Source organism: Brienomyrus brachyistius, unplaced genomic scaffold (assembly GCF_023856365.1).
Source record: "Brienomyrus brachyistius isolate T26 unplaced genomic scaffold, BBRACH_0.4 scaffold850, whole genome shotgun sequence".
NCBI classification, from domain to species: Eukaryota; Metazoa; Chordata; class Actinopteri; order Osteoglossiformes; family Mormyridae; genus Brienomyrus; species Brienomyrus brachyistius.
The window spans coordinates 26310-44278 of NW_026043125.1; the positions used below are offsets into that span (position 1 = coordinate 26310).

At 37.9% G+C, this 17969-nt stretch overlaps 1 protein-coding gene across 27 annotated transcripts; it reads left to right on the forward strand.

The window, feature by feature from the left end:
* The first annotated feature begins 1970 nt into the window (after nt 1-1970).
* Nucleotides 1971-14463, forward strand: LOC125729875 (histone-lysine N-methyltransferase SETD5-like). Of its 27 annotated transcripts, XM_049005714.1 has the most exons (17): nt 1971-3198; nt 4183-4295; nt 4397-4559; nt 4650-4842; nt 5012-5092; nt 5523-5639; nt 5947-6027; nt 6457-6573; nt 6881-6961; nt 7391-7507; nt 7815-7895; nt 8326-8442; nt 8860-8976; nt 9952-10083; nt 10163-10231; nt 11363-13334; nt 13609-14463. In XM_049005714.1, the coding sequence occupies exons 2-17, from the start codon at nt 4184-4186 to the stop codon at nt 13992-13994; spliced, it is 3936 nt and encodes a 1311-aa protein (XP_048861671.1). In that variant the 5' UTR covers nt 1971-3198; nt 4183; the 3' UTR covers nt 13995-14463. The 27 variants fall into 27 exon arrangements, with proteins under 27 accessions (XP_048861671.1, XP_048861673.1, XP_048861682.1 ...); XM_049005713.1 differs by lacking the exon at nt 1971-3198 and having other exon boundaries at nt 3210-4295; XM_049005716.1 differs by lacking the exons at nt 1971-3198; nt 8860-8976 and having other exon boundaries at nt 3209-4295.
* Nucleotides 14464-17969: the final 3506 nt, after the last annotated feature.

The following is a 17969-nucleotide window of genomic DNA, read 5'->3' on the forward strand; positions in this document are numbered from 1 at the left end:
CTTTTTTTCATCTGTCCTTCCAGTGACTGATTTTGAGAACCCTTCCGTTGTTTTTGCACAGCTGTCTAACTTAAGGTGGCACATCATGCTGTGACAGCTCGTTTCGCTTCTCTGTTCCTCAATGTGCCAGCAAATCTGCTTAGAGGAAGTAAAACTTCAAGGGGTGGCAGCTTGTGAATGTTGTGCAGATGTGATCCTAAGCTCTTCTGAGTGACTCGAATTTTCCCACAGGGGCTATACGACATCCACATCAAGCTGCAGAGTGTGCCCTTCCTGCACTGGGATGCCCCAGCCACCTCCCACTCCCTGACTGCCAGGTATATTGCCCCCTACAGGATTTTCCCTGCTAATGCTTCAATGAGCCCAGTACACGCCTTTAGCAAGACATTGGTGCTTCATTCTCACTGTATATTCAGGTTTGGTGTGTCTGTCCATTCAGGGAGGTTATGAGCTCTCCAGTAACCTGCTTCAACCTGGTGGAGAAAGTGGGCACTATTGTGGATGTGCTCAGCAACACCTCGACCAATCACAACGGGTTCCCTGTAGTCTCCGGGTTGAGTGATGGCTGTGAGGTATGTCCCTCCCACTAGGGGTGATTTTGTTTTCCTGGAGATTTGTCACATGATGTACTTTGGGGCTTTGCTAATCTGAATTTTGTGCTCTTAGCCAGGGAAAATCTGTGGCTTAATCCTGCGTTCCCAGCTTATCGTGCTCCTGAAACACAAGGTGAGTGTGACCTAAGGTTCCTGCAGAGGTCAGCTGAATAAGGAGCATGTCTGTCCACACTAACACCTATCAGGGTGCTTGGTGTATATGCATGCCTGTGAATGACAGTGCAGCTGACCAATGAGGGGTTTGATTATTGAATACCTGGATGTGACTGGCAGTGCGATTGACCAATGAGGGGTCTGTTTACTGCGTACACGGTTGCGAATGTCAGTGCAGCAAGCCAATGAGAAGTGTGCTCATCCACGTTGTGACCGGTGTACTCTTTTCAACCAGGTGTTTGTGGAACGGGCTCGTTCTCGTCTCAATCTGCGCAAACTGCAGCTGAAGGACTTCCGGGATGCCTACCCTCGCTTCCCTCCGATCCAGTCCATCCATGTGTCCCAAGACGAGAGGGAGTGCATGATGGACCTGACGGAGTTCATGAATCCCACCCCCTACACTGTCACGCAGGTACTAGTCTCAGTCTCAGCCTTGGTCTTGGTCCTTGAGAACCAGAGACACATTTGACTAAACAGTCATGTTCTGCGACTGTGTTCTTCTGCCTCTTTTTCAGGAGACGTCGCTTCCTCGTGTCTTCAAGCTGTTCAGGGCCCTTGGTCTGCGGCACCTCATTGTGGTGGACAGTGACAACCAGGTGCGTCTGCCTTGCGAGGTCCTCAGGCCTTCGTCATCTCCAGCACATATCTCCATTCTCATTGTAAAATTCGAAAATTACTGCATCGGTTTTCAGCCAGTGGCCGTTGGGCATCCATCTAGATCAAGGTTATCACCCTGGTTTCCTGTGCTACTCCCACCCCTCCCTCATAACATAACCAGCTATCTATGCCCTGTTCTACGTACCAATCATGTTCCCGGTGCCCAGGTGGTGGGACTGGTGACGCGGAAGGACCTGGCCCGTTACCACCTGGGCAAAGACGGCCTGGAGGAGCTGCAGCTGGCACAGACGTGATGCGTGGAAGGCGACTGCCGCGCTGCTCACCAGGCCAACCCCCCCTGCCCCCAGTCAGCCCCCGCCAGAACCCGCACCGGTCGTGCATTTCAGCAAAGTCCGGAACCCGGGATGCCAATGACTGACTTTCTGGTTTCGTTCACCGAGGGTTGGTTGTGATGGGGGAGGGGATCGATTCCATGTGTGTTTTGCGACTTTTTGTTGCCCCCTCCCAGTTTGCACATAAAATAATTTATCCGTTATGTTTTTAAAGCACTTCAGAGAGAGAGTGAGTGTGTGTGTGTGTGTGTGTGTGTGTGTGTGTGTGTGTGTGTGTGTGTGTGTGTGTGTGTGTGTACTCGCATAGGTCACATTTAAGGACATTTTCCTGAATACACACCAGTTAACTGGGGACCTCTTGGCAAATGGGGACCAAAAACCACGTCCTCATTTGTTTAGCTATACTATCATGTTCAGTATGCTAAAAAACATCACTGGCCAAAAAATTTCACGTGTCCCGAAAAATGACAAAGACCTGATTTGTGTACCAAAAGTGTGTGTGCCTCCCCCCCAGAGTGTGTAAAACGCAGCGCCCCAACAGGAATTCATGTGAACTGCACTTCCTTACTCTACGCACACATTTTGATCAGGTGATCCAAACAAACCAATGAAAATCTACTTTTTTGATTGGATGATCTAAACCAATGAAATTTTACTTTTGTACTGGAGGAAGCTTTAGGCTAATATTTAGCATAACGTAAATATATACAGCATATTTACACATTGCTAGCATGCCCTGGTAATATTATTTCTATCACGCAGTAAAAGTACATCAATAAATATAACAGTTTAATATAACTGTAGCATGCCAACCATAAACATTCTGATAAAGTACAAAAATAAGGAACAGTATTAGCAAATTTACCTACGCCGATTTATACTTATTTGTAATGTTAGCAATCACTACCATGTAGTCTTCTTAGCAAACCACATTCAGATAAAACAGAAAATTAAAAGCAACATATAGCAAATATGACTCTAATAATTCCATGTAACAGGTCACCACGCATACATAGTAAGTATGCGTGGCAAATATTGTCATACATTGAAAAATAAGGAGCACTATATAACAAATACGACTATGCTAATTCCATACATCAGGTTGCTAGAACCGCTAACATGTAGCGTGCTTGGCAAACTACATTCTGATATATTATAAAATAATGAGCAATATATGGCTAATATTAATATGCTAATTCCATGTATCAAGCCACTATATATAACGCTAGCATGTATTATGCGTACTAAACATTCTGAAAGCAAAATAAATGTTTATAATACTACCTGTTTTAAGTGGAAGTCCTATAATTTTAAATAGTTCTTTCGGCCGTCATATATATTACATGTGCAATAACAAGCGCGGAGGAATATTTATGTCACACTGCGCAGTTAACAAGTGGACTAAGTGGATTTTGCGGCTATAATTTGGAAAGACGTCACTTTCGCGGGGAAACATCGGAGGAAGGATTTCGCGCCAACAGGTAAAGTTGTTCCATTTCTTATCTACATTAGAATTTTTAATTTTTTTTTACCGAAAATAATATACATTTTGGAAATAATTTCCGCATTAACTTAGTAAGTAAGTAAAATGTATGGGAATTAGAAGCGTAACAATTGTAGTTCTTTAAATGTCTTAAAAATAAGAATTTGAACAGACTATAGGCACACACCTGTTTTAAAGAGTATATCATAATTATGCTATTCTTATTAACTTATCTTTAAATTATGAAGTGTAAATGAGATACTGGATATGTAGCACATGACGTAGCCAATTTGAAACACTCGGTCCATGTACGTGAGCTGCTCGCTTATATACTGTATATATATATAAAATAATGGGAAACATAATTATATATAATCTATAACATTATGAAGGTGTTTCCCATTATTTTTAGTCTTGGAAAACGGGACTGGGCGATATATCGAATTTTTATCTTATATTCGATAACTTTTTACATACGATTTGGCTTGATAGTGTATCGTCATATCGATTTTATTTATTAATTGTAAATATACACAATATGATTTGCTCTAAAATGGCACGACAAACAGAGCAGGCAGTGCAAGAATAAGTAACGCAATGATGGCGCAGGTAGTAATTAATGTTCCGTGGTGCGCATGCGATGTTCAGCAGAGATGCATTTTTATGTTTTTCAGTTAGGAAACACTACTTTGAATAAATAAAACCATTCATCAAAAAAAAAATTCATTCTGACTTTCTATCCTAACTTTTCAAAAGTATTTTAGAGATATTTAAAAAATATTTAAATACACTGAATATCGATACAGTGACCGAAGATATCAAAATTTTGTTTTTCAACTATATTGCCCAGCCCTGGAAACCATGTCCTGCACAATATTTTGAGTTTAATTGAGTGACAATTAATGTTTCTATTAAATAATGGAATTATATTTGTTTTTTATGAATATAATTTAAGTGATAACTGTAATCTGCATTGTTACAGAATGAACTCCATTAGGAGAAAAAGATGTCATCCATTGCAGGATGTCAAGTTGCATATCAGATTAAAGTCTGATAAGGCTGTGATTGAAGAGCGTTATATTAATGTTTATAAAGGTATGTATCACAAATGTGGACTGCTTATGTAATATTCTTGGGATGTGTAATATTGTGTCTGTTTAGACTGCATTTATCGATGAATTATTGTTTTCTTGTAGGAAGAGGAGTGTTCAGCACGGTGGACATTTGCAAAGGAGATTTTGTAGTAGAATATAGGGGTGAACTGTTGTCGGAGAAAGAGAGTTTTAAACGAAAGAATGGATATAGTGAGGCTAAAAGTGTTTTTCTCTATGATTTCCAATGGAAAGGGAAGAACTGGTGGTAAGCAGGAACTTGACAATTTTAAAAGTGTTAAAATACTTTTGCTGATTTTTGGTTCAGGTGAGTCACCGTATTTTGTCTTCTACACAGTATAGACGCATCTCAAGAGGACAAGTCTTTAGGGAGGCTTGTCAATGATGAGCACAGGAATCCAAACTGTCGAATGAAAGTAGTAGATGTTGAAGGAAGTCCACATCTTTGTCTCTTTGCTGTTAGAGACATTTTGTCAGGAGAAGAGATTAATTATAATTATGGAGATTCAGATTGGCCTTGGAGAAGACAGGTATTTAGGTTTCCTCTTTTTTGCTTATTTTGGCATTTTTACAACATTTCATATATTACTGTTTGCAAGAGTTGCTCACAGTGTGATAATGGGTTGCATAGGAACAAATTCATTTTACTGTTTTGTTCTAAATAGCTCTAAATTAAAATACAGTAATGCTGCTTTAAAGGTGGCTGTATCATCCCCACCAAAAGAGAAAAGTGTCCAGAATGACAGCCAGATACCCCAGTTGGAGTCTGGCTACATAGAGGTGAATATAACATTTTGTTCAGCTGTATATTTGGAATGTTCCTTAGTATTTGGTAAAACCACTTAATAATTAATGATTAACACAAACACTTAACACATTATCCAGCATGGATAATATGAGCATCCTGTTCCATCATATTCAATAAGGTGCACACTTTAATCCTAATTTATCAGTGTCTCCTCTATACATCAGTGACCCATGTGTGTTTCTGTTGCTTGTCTCAAAGTATAATTTTATCAATCGTGGGCAGTTAATCCCTGTTTGTCATCTCTGTGTAAAATTTGTGTTTTAAAATTCTTGCTGGCTTAATTCCAGTAAAGAATATAGGCAGTATGCAGTCCTGGATTGTTGTATTGAATTGTTAACACTGGAATTTTGTATATTTCTTTCTGATATAGTCATTCTTTTACTGTTTTTTTTTCCTTTATAGGCAATGGATGACTCGCATGCCAAAAAAAATAAGTCGCTAATGGACAAACAAATGACCCAGGCTAGTGACAGTTTTGGTGAAGTTATGACTGCGGAGAGAAAACGGAAGACCTCTGTGGTAATATATCTGTTTTACTTTGGATATCTGTGAATGACAGGCAAGATTACACTGTATAGTTATATAGATTGAGTTGATATTGGTGTGACGGAATTGTTCAAAATGAGGACATAACACACAGTGATTGGTCTGGACACTCAGAGGAGACGTAGAGATTTTATATGTCCCCATTTTGGAATTTGTCAAGTGTACGAGGGTCCTTATTTTGCTCACACACAATGATTGTAGGTTGCATAGGAACAAATTTATTTTACTATGTTTTGTTCTAAATAGCTATGAATTAAAATACAGTAATGCTGCTTTAAAGGTGGCTGTATCATCCCCACCAAAAGAGAAAAGTGTCCAGAATGACAGCCAGATACCCCAGTTGGAGTCTGGCTACATAGAGGTGAATATAACATTTTGTTCAGCTGTATATTTGGAATGTTCCTTAGTATTTGGTAAAACCACTTAATAATTAATGATTAACACAAACACTTAACACATTATCCAGCATGGATAATATGAGCATCCTGTTCCATCGTATTCAATAAGGTGCACACTTTAATCCTAATTTATCAGTGTCTCCTCTATACATCAGTGACCCATGTGTGTTTCTGTTCCTTGTCTCGAAGTATAATTTTATCAATCGTGGGCAATTAATCCCTGTTTGTCATCTCTGTGTAAAATTTGTGTTTTAAAATTCTTGCTGGCTTAATTCCAGTAAAGAATATAGGCAGTATGCAGTCCTGGATTGTTGTATTGAATTGTTAACACTGGAATTTTGTATATTTCTTTCTGATATAGTCATTCTTTTACTGTTTTTTTTCCTTTATAGGCAATGGATGACTCGCATGCCAAAAAAAATAAGTCGCTAATGGACAAACAAATGACCCAGGCTAGTGACAGTTTTGGTGAAGTTATGACTGCGGAGAGAAAACGGAAGACCTCTGTGGTAATATATCTGTTTTACTTTGGATATCTGTGAATGACAGGCAAGATTACACTGTATAGTTATATAGATTGAGTTGATATTGGTGTGACGGAATTGTTCAAAATGAGGACATAACACACAGTGATTGGTCTGGACACTCAGAGGAGACGTAGAGATTTTATATGTCCCCATTTTGGAATTTGTCAAGTGTACGAGGGTCCTTATTTTGCTCACACACAATGATTGTAGGTTGCATAGGAACAAATTTATTTTACTATGTTTTGTTCTAAATAGCTATAAATTAAAATACAGTAATGCTGCTTTAAAGGTGGCTGTATCATCCCCACCAAAAGAGAAAAGTGTCCAGAATGACAGCCAGATACCCCAGTTGGAGTCTGGCTACATAGAGGTGAATATAACATTTTGTTCAGCTGTATATTTGGAATGTTCCTTAGTATTTGGTAAAACCACTTAATAATTAATGATTAACACAAACACTTAACACATTATCCAGCATGGATAATATGAGCATCCTGTTCCATCGTATTCAATAAGGTGCACACTTTAATCCTAATTTATCAGTGTCTCCTCTATACATCAGTGACCCATGTGTGTTTCTGTTCCTTGTCTCGAAGTATAATTTTATCAATCGTGGGCAATTAATCCCTGTTTGTCATCTCTGTGTAAAATTTGTGTTTTAAAATTCTTGATGGCTTAATTCCAGTAAAGAATATAGGCAGTATGCAGTCCTGGATTGTTGTATTGAATTGTTAACACTGGAATTTTGTATATTTCTTTCTGATATAGTCATTCTTTTACTGTTTTTTTTCCTTTATAGGCAATGGATGACTCGCATGCCAAAAAAAATAAGTCGCTAATGGACAAACAAATGACCCAGGCTAGTGACAGTTTTGGTGAAGTTATGACTGCGGAGAGAAAACGGAAGACCTCTGTGGTAATATATCTGTTTTACTTTGGATATCTGTGAATGACAGGCAAGATTACACTGTATAGTTATATAGATTGAGTTGATATTGGTGTGACGGAATTGTTCAAAATGAGGACATAACACACAGTGATTGGTCTGGACACTCAGAGGAGACGTAGAGATTTTATATGTCCCCATTTTGGAATTTGTCAAGTGTACGAGGGTCCTTATTTTGCTCACACACAATGATTGTAGGTTGCATAGGAACAAATTTATTTTACTATGTTTTGTTCTAAATAGCTATAAATTAAAATACAGTAATGCTGCTTTAAAGGTGGCTGTATCATCCCCACCAAAAGAGAAAAGTGTCCAGAATGACAGCCAGATACCCCAGTTGGAGTCTGGCTACATAGAGGTGAATATAACATTTTGTTCAGCTGTATATTTGGAATGTTCCTTAGTATTTGGTAAAACCACTTAATAATTAATGATTAACACAAACACTTAACACATTATCCAGCATGGATAATATGAGCATCCTGTTCCATCATATTCAATAAGGTGCACACTTTAATCCTAATTTATCAGTGTCTCCTCTATACATCAGTGACCCATGTGTGTTTCTGTTGCTTGTCTCAAAGTATAATTTTATCAATCGTGGGCAGTTAATCCCTGTTTGTCATCTCTGTGTAAAATTTGTGTTTTAAAATTCTTGCTGGCTTAATTCCAGTAAAGAATATAGGCAGTATGCAGTCCTGGATTGTTGTATTGAATTGTTAACACTGGAATTTTGTATATTTCTTTCTGATATAGTCATTCTTTTACTGTTTTTTTTTCCTTTATAGGCAATGGATGACTCGCATGCCAAAAAAAATAAGTCGCTAATGGACAAACAAATGACCCAGGCTAGTGACAGTTTTGGTGAAGTTATGACTGCGGAGAGAAAACGGAAGACCTCTGTGGTAATATATCTGTTTTACTTTGGATATCTGTGAATGACAGGCAAGACCACTTAATAATTAATGATTAACACAAACACTTAACACATTGTCCAGCATGAATAATATGAGCATCCTGTTCCATCATATTTAATAAGGTGCACAATTTAATCCTAATTTATCAGTGTCTCCTCTATACATCAGTGACCCATGTGTGTTTCTGTTCCTTGTCTCAAAGTATAATTTTATCAATCGTGGGCAATTAATCCCTGTTTGTCATCTCTGTGTAAAATTTGTGTTTTAAAATTCTTGATGGCTTAATTCCAGTAAAGAATATAGGCAGTATGCAGTCCTGGATTGTTGTATTGAATTGTTAACACTGGAATTTTGTATCTTTCTTTCTGATATAGTCATTCTTTTTCTGTTTTTTTTCTTTTATAGGCAATGGATGACTCGCATGCCAAAAAAAATAAGTCGCTAATGGACAAACAAATGACCCAGACTAGTGACAGTTTTGGTGAAGTTATGACTGCGGAGAGAAAACGGAAGTCGTCTATGGTAATATATCTGTTTTAGATCGGATATACTTCGGACTTATGTCCCCATTTTGGAATTTGTCAAGTGTGAGGGTCCTTATTTTTCACTATCTTGAGTGTGCAAATTCTCTGAACATAGTTTAATTTCTTGAATCCCAGTTTGTTTTTTGGAGAATGTACTGTATGAGTTTCTTTTATGCAATACTTGACTGTGTTCTTCTCAGAATTAGTCTTATACTGTTTACTGTACTGTATAAGCAAAGCAAAGACTTGCTAACTAGTTCTGCTTGATTAGTTGCTTGTGTGGTATCATGCTGATGATATGGATTAATATAAGCTTTTCTTTGATGTGTCAGTTATCATATAATACATTCTCCCCAACCCACACCTCTTCGCTGGGTTTGCAATAATTCTCTCTGTGTAATAATTACAGCCAAGTGCAAATATCTGCTCTATGTGCAGTATTTTACATTGCTTGTAATTCTCTGTGCAATGTTTATATTATTGGCATTTGTTGCTTAAAAATTCTGTATTGTTACCATATTAATTGTATTACCACACTTTGTTAAACATTAGTACTAAGGTCTTAGTAACAAGTTAACTTTTTTATTTAGTCGTTTCAGAAACGCATGGTGTAATGAACATGTAATCATTGTGTGTAATAACACTAAAAGGCTTCTTATTCTAATGGTTGAAGACCTGTGCAACTTGGGGTGTGTCAAATGGCACTATTGTCATCTCACACTAATTTTAATTCTTAGCATAGTTGTTTGCATATTTTAGGCAAAGAAGAGGAAAAGCTATTGTTAGGTATTACTGTTGTGTAAAATGAGTGAGAAGTTTTGAAAATAGAAGATCGAATCAGCCTACCGGAAAAATAAAAATTAGCCATGTTTTCTCATGTCCCCAGTTTTATCTTGAAATTTAGAGGTATTTGTTTTGGTATTTCCGTGTGTGAAATCTGTTTACATATTTTTTTCTGCTTTTGTCATTGTAGGCACGATTACAGAAACTGAAAAGGCACCATAACAAATGTCTAGAACACTATGTGATGGAAGACAATGAACGAAGGAGACTTGAAAAAGAACGGACCTTGCTATTGTGTAAAGTTAGTCAGATTAATGAAAAGGTAAAAAGAACACGTTTAATTTTATTTATTTTTTTGAATATTAGGTGCTGTAGGTTAATTTCTTTTCTCCTTACGTAAGCTTGAATCTGGATCTGGATTACCTTCTGCCTCTGATGAATTTGGTCACCTATCAGCTGATCAGGTGGAGGTATGTTCTAAGGACTCATTCAAGTAGACATTTTACACTGTTTTTGCATTGGTAAAAATGTCAGCCTTATATAAAGTAAATAAAAGTATATATGCATAGGTCTATAACATGAAAATTCCAAATAAATTCATTTAGGGTCTAAAAGTATGTTCATAATGTGCATTGAATATTTTCTGCTTTTAGAGTAACAGTAAAGGAAGCATCTCTAAAACGAGTTCACAGATTGAGGACTCTCCAACGATGTCAAAAGTATAAAGTGTAATCAGATTAATAATAATAATAATAATAATAATAATAATAATGGGTTTTCATTGCTAACTAATTTAGAACATAGTTTTGCTGCATGCTGGACAATTATTGTTATTGGCATTGTCAGTGTCAGGTTATACTAGTTTTTACAAATAATATACTGTATTCTTTGATTATGATTATTTGTCATTTACACACAATAGTTTTGCTCATTTTATATTTTAAAAATATCAGAGTAATGACCACAGACATAATTAGGATGGTAAATCCTTAATCTATGAAATTTTAAAAATAAATTCTCTGACATTTGCAGTTAAATTCCTAACATTATTTTGACATATTTTATCTAGTGTGTTCTATATTCTCTGTTGTATCTTTCTGGAGGCTCTACGGTAATTACTTCTTACTGTAAGGCTGAGTACCTATGCTGATTGTATAGAGTGGTTACTTACACTGTATATATGAATGAGCGCTGGTTATTCCCATCCCTTCAACAGTTTTGTAATTTGAAGTGATGACATTTTAAACACTGGCTTTTGGTTCACTTTCATTTTCCTCTACCTGCAGTTTCTGAAAATCTGTAAAATTTGAAATACTTCACACTTTTTAGTTGTTTTCAGTTTACATGATAAAGTTAAGATTACAGATACTCAGTTTAAAATAGCCCAACATAAAGTTTGAAATGTTTATTTTATTTCTAGAGTATTTAAAATAAAGCCAGCTAGTTGGATTTTTTTGCATTTTAAATCAGTTTTCCCTGCTTGGAACAGTCAACAAAATACAAAATTGGTAGTTTTCTGATTTTAAGCTTAAGGTGGTGTAATTGTAATTAGCCTCATGTAATTTGAAGCATTAACCATTTAATTCTTATTTCTTTTGCAGGAGACTGTGATGAACACTTACAGTTCATCAGATGTTTCTGAATACACTGACTATAGTGATGTAGACTATGTGCCAGATAGCGACGGAAGCTCCTCTGATGAGTCCAACCAAAGTATTTCTCTATCTCCCGATGTCAAGAAAACCCAAACCAGCCAAAGATTTCCAGAATTATCAAGACGAAAACAACAGATTCACAATGAGCCTACTAAGACCAGAAAGTCTTCTCAATTGTTAACCCAGGATTTCCCACATAGTGAAGAAAGTGTTTTTGCTTGTAACTCCATCAGTGTGCCATCATCTCAAAGTGTACAGGGGAAATACACCAAGAAGCAGTACTGCTTATTTTGTGGAAAACCATATTCAAAAATAGCAAGACATTTAGAATCTGCCCATAGTGATGAGAAAGAAGTTGCAAAAGCTTTACAATTTTCGAAGAATTCCAGAGAACGTCACATCCAACTTAGCATTCTGAGGAAACGTGGAAATTTCACTCATAATGTAGATACTGTTAGAGGAGGATCAGGAAACATGGTGGCTTGTTATCGTCCCACAAAGACCAGAAAAGCTAAAGATTACATACATTGCCTTCACTGTCAAGGTCTGTACTCTAAGGGTACCCTTTGGAAGCATATTAAAATCTGTCCACAAAATCCAGATCCATCGGAAGGTGGTAAAAAATATGTACGATCATTATGTGCAATGTCTACACCAGTAGGTCTAGATGTTAGCCAGAGCTTCAAGGATGTGCTTTGCAACATGGCATATAATGAAATTTCTGCCATAGTTAGGAGTGATAGATGTATCCTTCAGTTAGGACAGCATTTCTTCAATAAAATAGGATCAGACAAGGGCAAGCATGATTACATAAGGCAGAAACTTAGAGAGATCGGTAGACTTCTGCAGGAAGCACGAAAGTGCACACCACTGCACAACATGGAAGATTTTGTTATTCCGTCCAACTTCCCTCATGTGGTTAAAGCTGTGAAAGTAGTAGCTGGCTACAATGAAGAAACACATTCATACCAAATTCCATCACTGGCTATGAAACTTGGTCATTCTCTTAAGAAAATTGCGAGCATTGTTGAGAGCAATGCCACAATTGTTGGAGATAATGATCTAGCAAAATCTGTTCGTCGTTACCTTCAAGTACATCAAGCTAAGTGGAGTGAGTGCATATCTAGCTGTGCCTTAACTACACTAAGGGAAGCAAAGTGGAACACACCTCAGCTGCTGCCCTTTACTCAAGATGTGAAACTGTTGCACTCACACCTGGAAAAAAAGCAAGAAGAAATGCTTAGGCTACTTAAGATTTGTCCTTCACGAGACAGCTACACTGGACTAACCAAGGTTACCCTCACGCAGGTCATCCTTTTTAACCGGAGAAGAGAGGGTGAGGTCTCAAAAATGCACATGTCCATCTTTGCATCAAGAAACAAAAAAGAACTTCATGATGATCTTGCCATCTGCATGTCGGACTTTGAAAGAAAACTGTGTCAACACTTTATGCGTCTTGAGATTAGGGGCAAGCGAGGTAGGAAGGTTCCTGTTCTTTTAAAACCTTCCATGGTTCATTCCATGGAGCTCCTGATGGAGTTCAGAGAACAATGTGGTGTTCCAACAGAAAACCCTTTTTTGTTTGCTCGACCGGGGGCACTTTCTGCATACCGTGGCAGGGACTGCATACAGCAGTTTGCCAAAGAATGTGGTGCTAAACAACCGGAAGCATTGTCATCCACTAAACTTCGCAAACACATTGCCACGATGTCCAAAGTTTTAAATCTTGAAGAAAATGAAGCAGACCAGTTGGCTGACTTTTTGGGCCATGACATCCGTGTCCACAGAGAATATTACCGCTTGCCTGAAGGAACACTTCAACTGGCAAAAATGAGCAAAGTGTTAATGGCAATGGAAGAAGGAACTCTTTCAGATTTCAAAGGGAAAAAATTGGATGAAATTGAAATCAACCTAGATGGTATGCTAGTATTGTTTAATGTTTCTTTAAATGACTGTATAGTCATAAATCTTTTTAGAGATCTATTTAGAAAAGTTTATTAAATGTTTGTGTTTATAATTAGAAATATTCATCAGATAATATTTTTCTGTTATTAAATGTATCTTTAAATAAGTATATTCAGAAATCAGTTTAAATTATTAATTATTATATTATAAATTATTAATATGCTTCTGAAATGTTTGTGATTATAATTCAAAATATTCATCAGATAATATTTTCCTGTTTCCCAAAGAAAAAATCGACCCAAGAACCATTGATGACTCATCTAGTTCTGAGGAAGAGGAACCTGACAAACAGAATGATGGTCTGTCTGAAGATTATAGATCTTGTGATGTACAGAATTTGTCTGTTGACTCTACTCAGTCTCACAGTGAAGGTGTGGATGTTGGTCGTGGTGGCGGCAAAGCATCATCCAAGCGAACATGGAATGTTGAGGAAGTAAAAGCTGTTGAGAGACATATGATGAACTTTATCAGAATTTGTAGAGTTCCTGGAAAGAAAGAGTGTCTTCAGTGTCTCAATGCAGAACCTGAAGTTCTTAAAAGCAGAACATGGACTGGGGTTAAATTCTACATAAAAAATAGAATAACAGCATTAAAGAGAAAAGGTATGATGTAATTCAAAGAACAAAAGAGTTTATGTTAAGGTTGAAAAATAATAATACAGTCTTATTTTTTTTAGAACAGTAGAGTTGAGAGCTATACGAAGCTTCATATTTTCACTCAGCCCTCACGTCTTTATATTTCAAACAGCAGCTATTTTTTTAAGTTTTAAAAAAAGTTATGACTGTTTATGATTTTGAAATGTATATTCTTATGTCTTGTTTAATGAAAGATGCCAATTTATACCTGTGTGTATATATGTATACCTACATATGTACATATAGGATGGAAAAAACAATAAATAAAAGTTCTTGTTAGTCACAAGTTTTTGTCCCTATTTATCCATTTGTAAGGATGGATAATAATAGACTGCTTATTTTCTGCAATATTTCCATTGCACATTAACACTTTATTTTCCTGATCAGCTCTATAAATTCATGTTTCCCGACCGTGTTATAAATAGCAAACAACTTACAAACTGTTCCTAAAAATCATAAAACGCATTAGATGCTTTTTTCAAATTGTAAACAATGAGAATTACATTTAATTGTAAGTTCTTCTTGACAACTTCTTTTCTGTCCTCATTTGGGGAAAATGTCCTCAAATTAGTGCTGAACTGGAGTTTGTGTGTGTGTGTCGCCATGTCCTCAAAATTCACCTAAAAAATACATGACCTCATTTGCAAGGGTTTTTTTCATACTTTTAAAACAGGATTTTTTTGGAAATTTCAACTGATGGGCGTGTATACGGCATGCGTATTAGCCATGTTTAGCAATAATTTTGGTTCCAAAGCACTGGGAAAACCTTGTCCCCAAAGTGAGGGTGTTCTGACATAGGTCCCCAAAAGTGATCTATGCGCGTATGTGTGTGTGTGTGTGTGTGTGTGTGTGGTTCTACACACACTTGGGTGTCAGTCCCGCTCTGTGGTCATTTGCAAAGCTTTGGTAGCATTGTGATATACATTAGTGTAAATGTGTAAAAAGCATTTCAAGCTGTGTGTGTGAGAGAGAGAGAGAGAGAGAGAGAGAGAGAGAGATTAGCCAGGCCAATAACGTTCCTCTTTTACTCAGAGTTTTTTGAGTGTGGTCTATTGACAGAGGGTACCACAGTTTTCTTGTGACTTTAGTTTTACTTTAGGGGAAGTTAATTTTCCTCTCCCAGATAATTGTCTTGCACATTGTACCATTAACCAATGCCTCCCACCCCTCCCATGCCAGTGTAGGTAAGACCAACCCTGCCCCCCCCCCCCCCCCCCCCGGAAAAACCCTGACTCGCTTTGACCTTTTTCTCTCATGCTGGATGCTAGCGGTTTTTAACATACAGTGTTTTTTCTCGTGAATTCGCCCATTGGCTGACTGCCACACTGCCTGCGTCCTCCCCCACCCACGCCAGTATGTGACAGTATGTATCCCCCCCACCCCGGGTGATTCTCCAGGTCCTGTGTTTTTGATGGCGATTTGTCTCTTGTTGCGCCGTACAGCCTCTAGGTGGCAGAAACCCTGGTTTCTGATATATACCTGAATAAATTATGCAAATCGGGGTCAGGTTTACATGGGTCGGGTGCCAAACAATGCCAGTAGTGTGTGTGTGTGTGTGTGGGGGGGTGACTTCACAGGTGCTCTCCTGAAAATGTGTGTATATCATTGTTTTTAAATGGCACTTACTGAAAGCAGAGTGGGGTTCAGGGCAGCTTAATGATTTGCAAGGTGACCATGGGTCGTGTTTGGCCAAGGGGGCGCTAGTGTGTTGAGGAAAGGAACTTATTCTGGTCTTTGCAGGCTGTGCTAGAAACCCAAACCCACCCCCATGGCTGTATGTGGCTCCGCACTTTAAATGCTTCTTACCCCACCTCGTTTCCCATCTGCGCCCTACAACTTACAAATCCTTGCAATGTCACGTGCAAGGGGGCCCCCTACTGGCCAAGCAAGGCCCTACAGTCGCTGGTGCCCTTGGGGGTCCAGCCGTACAGTTTTTGCCAACAGCAGAGTTTACACTTTGACTAGTTATGTGCTGTTTAGTTATTTTGTTTTTAATTAAGGTGAACTTGCCTAAGTGACCCTGATCAGTTAAATAGGGTTTTTACCCACCCAACAAGCCTATCGAAAATGGACATACCAGTTAAACGGTAAACGATGTGAATCCCTTATCAGATTTTGATTTTATTCTGAATATTAAATGTCGTGTTTTAACTCAACCTTAAATAAATTAAAGTATCTCCATTTTAAAGAGCACTGTGACTGGATGAGAGAATTGTTTCGGCGTTGGCAAGTACCACCTTAGCGTACATTTATAGAAACGGCTGAAATATACTGGATAATTTTGCATAATTTTTATTTTGCCAAGCTTGATTTTCTTCTGTGATTTCTGAAATCTAATAAAGGTTTTGATGCATATGCCTATTTGTATTGCACGAGTCAGTCATGCTGTTTAATAAGAATCATTTGTATTTATACAAACAATGATAAAAAAATTATTGTATTAAATGGCGTGTTTGATGATACTGCTGGTGACTCCGTGGCACTCTTTGAGCAACGTGTCCGTATCCTAATTTTCTACCTTCTGACACACAAATTCTCAGACTAAATGAGATTACTGCAGTCCCGTTGCCGGGGTAATGCAATTGTTTAGGTGGATGTCGCTGAATGCATTTCAGTGGGAGGTCCAGAAAGCCTGGGACGCGATTTGACGGGGTAGAAATGAGATGAACGGTTCTGTTGTACCTTGCAGATTTGTACCTTGCAGATTTCCCTCGATTTGCTTATTAGTTGCTGGAAATCAATATTTAAAAAAAAATGTGCGTTGAACATGCCTTTCCATCCCGATCCATGAACCCAGTTTTCCCAGATATCAGCAAAACAATGAGAAATTCTATATATAAAAAAAAAAAAATCAACATTTGATTAAGTTTTATTAATGCTTGCTTTCATGTTAAAAAATTTTGGTGCACAATTTAATTTTTTTTTTAACACACAACATTTGGTTGAAATTGTAACGTGGAACATCAAGTCTGGGGCGCAGTTAAGGGGGGGAGATTAGGACAGTAAAAAACTTGGAACATAACTGCATTGGTGTGGGTTTGTGGCCCAATATGATATGCATTCATGGGGCCCAAATTCTCTAGCAGAATCACAGCATAGATTTCTTTGTATATTTTTTAGGTTTAAAGGACTCCGGAGATTGAGATATTGTGTTTTTAAAGTTTCCTTGGACTCCCACAGTAAATTTTACAGAGCTGGGGTCTCCATAACTTTTGCTGTGCAATAAATTTTGCTGACTGGGAAAGGGGGGGGGGGTTCCCCAAGATTTTTGCCGGCTCGCCTACCCATCGGCTCACCTTGAAAATGCCCAAAATGCCACCTGGCTGTTCAGCCCTGCTATAAAGTTGCAGAAAGACACGACGTTGTACTGTGACCTTACGATGTTACAGATCCGAGAAATAGCGTACTAAGCAGCACGTGTTTCCCTGCTGTGTTAAGGTGGGCCTTAGAAACCCATAACGCACTAATGCAGCTCTGGATGGCGGGCTATGCGTCAGTAATGCTGTCAGAGAAGATTCACTCATTAGTCTGATGTGAACTTAATCAGATTATGGGTCCTTTTTAGTCGCAGAATACAACATAATCCATGGCAAATGGACATCGGTGCCGTCTTTATGATGTTATGCTGACAGTGCCTTTAATCCCACCCCCCACCCCCCACCAATCCCTTTCCCAACTTCATGTTGTCTCTTAATCCTGTATGTTTCAGTAATATGAAGACGGAATTTCAGTATTCTCTGTTGCGGTTGTTTTATTTTTATCTCGCGAGTTTCATGCATTTTTAAGAACCGCGCAGAACATCAGTTAACTCTGTGCTGCTGGAATCCTGAGGATTGCCTTGATGGGTAGTGTAGGAGTTGAAGGATTTGCGTAGTCAGATTTAATTTTTTAAAAAGGAAATCTATTAAAAAGTAACATGCAAAGTAGTTTATTATTATTATTTTTTTTTTTTT

Bases quoted from the DNA above. Each gene is read 5' to 3' on its own strand.
- LOC125729875 (XM_049005713.1), top strand. From the start codon at position 4,103: ATGTTTCTATTAAATAATGGAATTATATTTGTTTTTTATGAATATAAT. The intron at 5,093-5,522 runs GTGAATATAACA...TTTCCTTTATAG, and splicing joins TGGAGTCTGGCTACATAGAG to GCAATGGATGACTCGCATGC. The intron at 10,232-11,362 runs GTATGTTCTAAG...TTTCTTTTGCAG, and splicing joins TATCAGCTGATCAGGTGGAG to GAGACTGTGATGAACACTTA.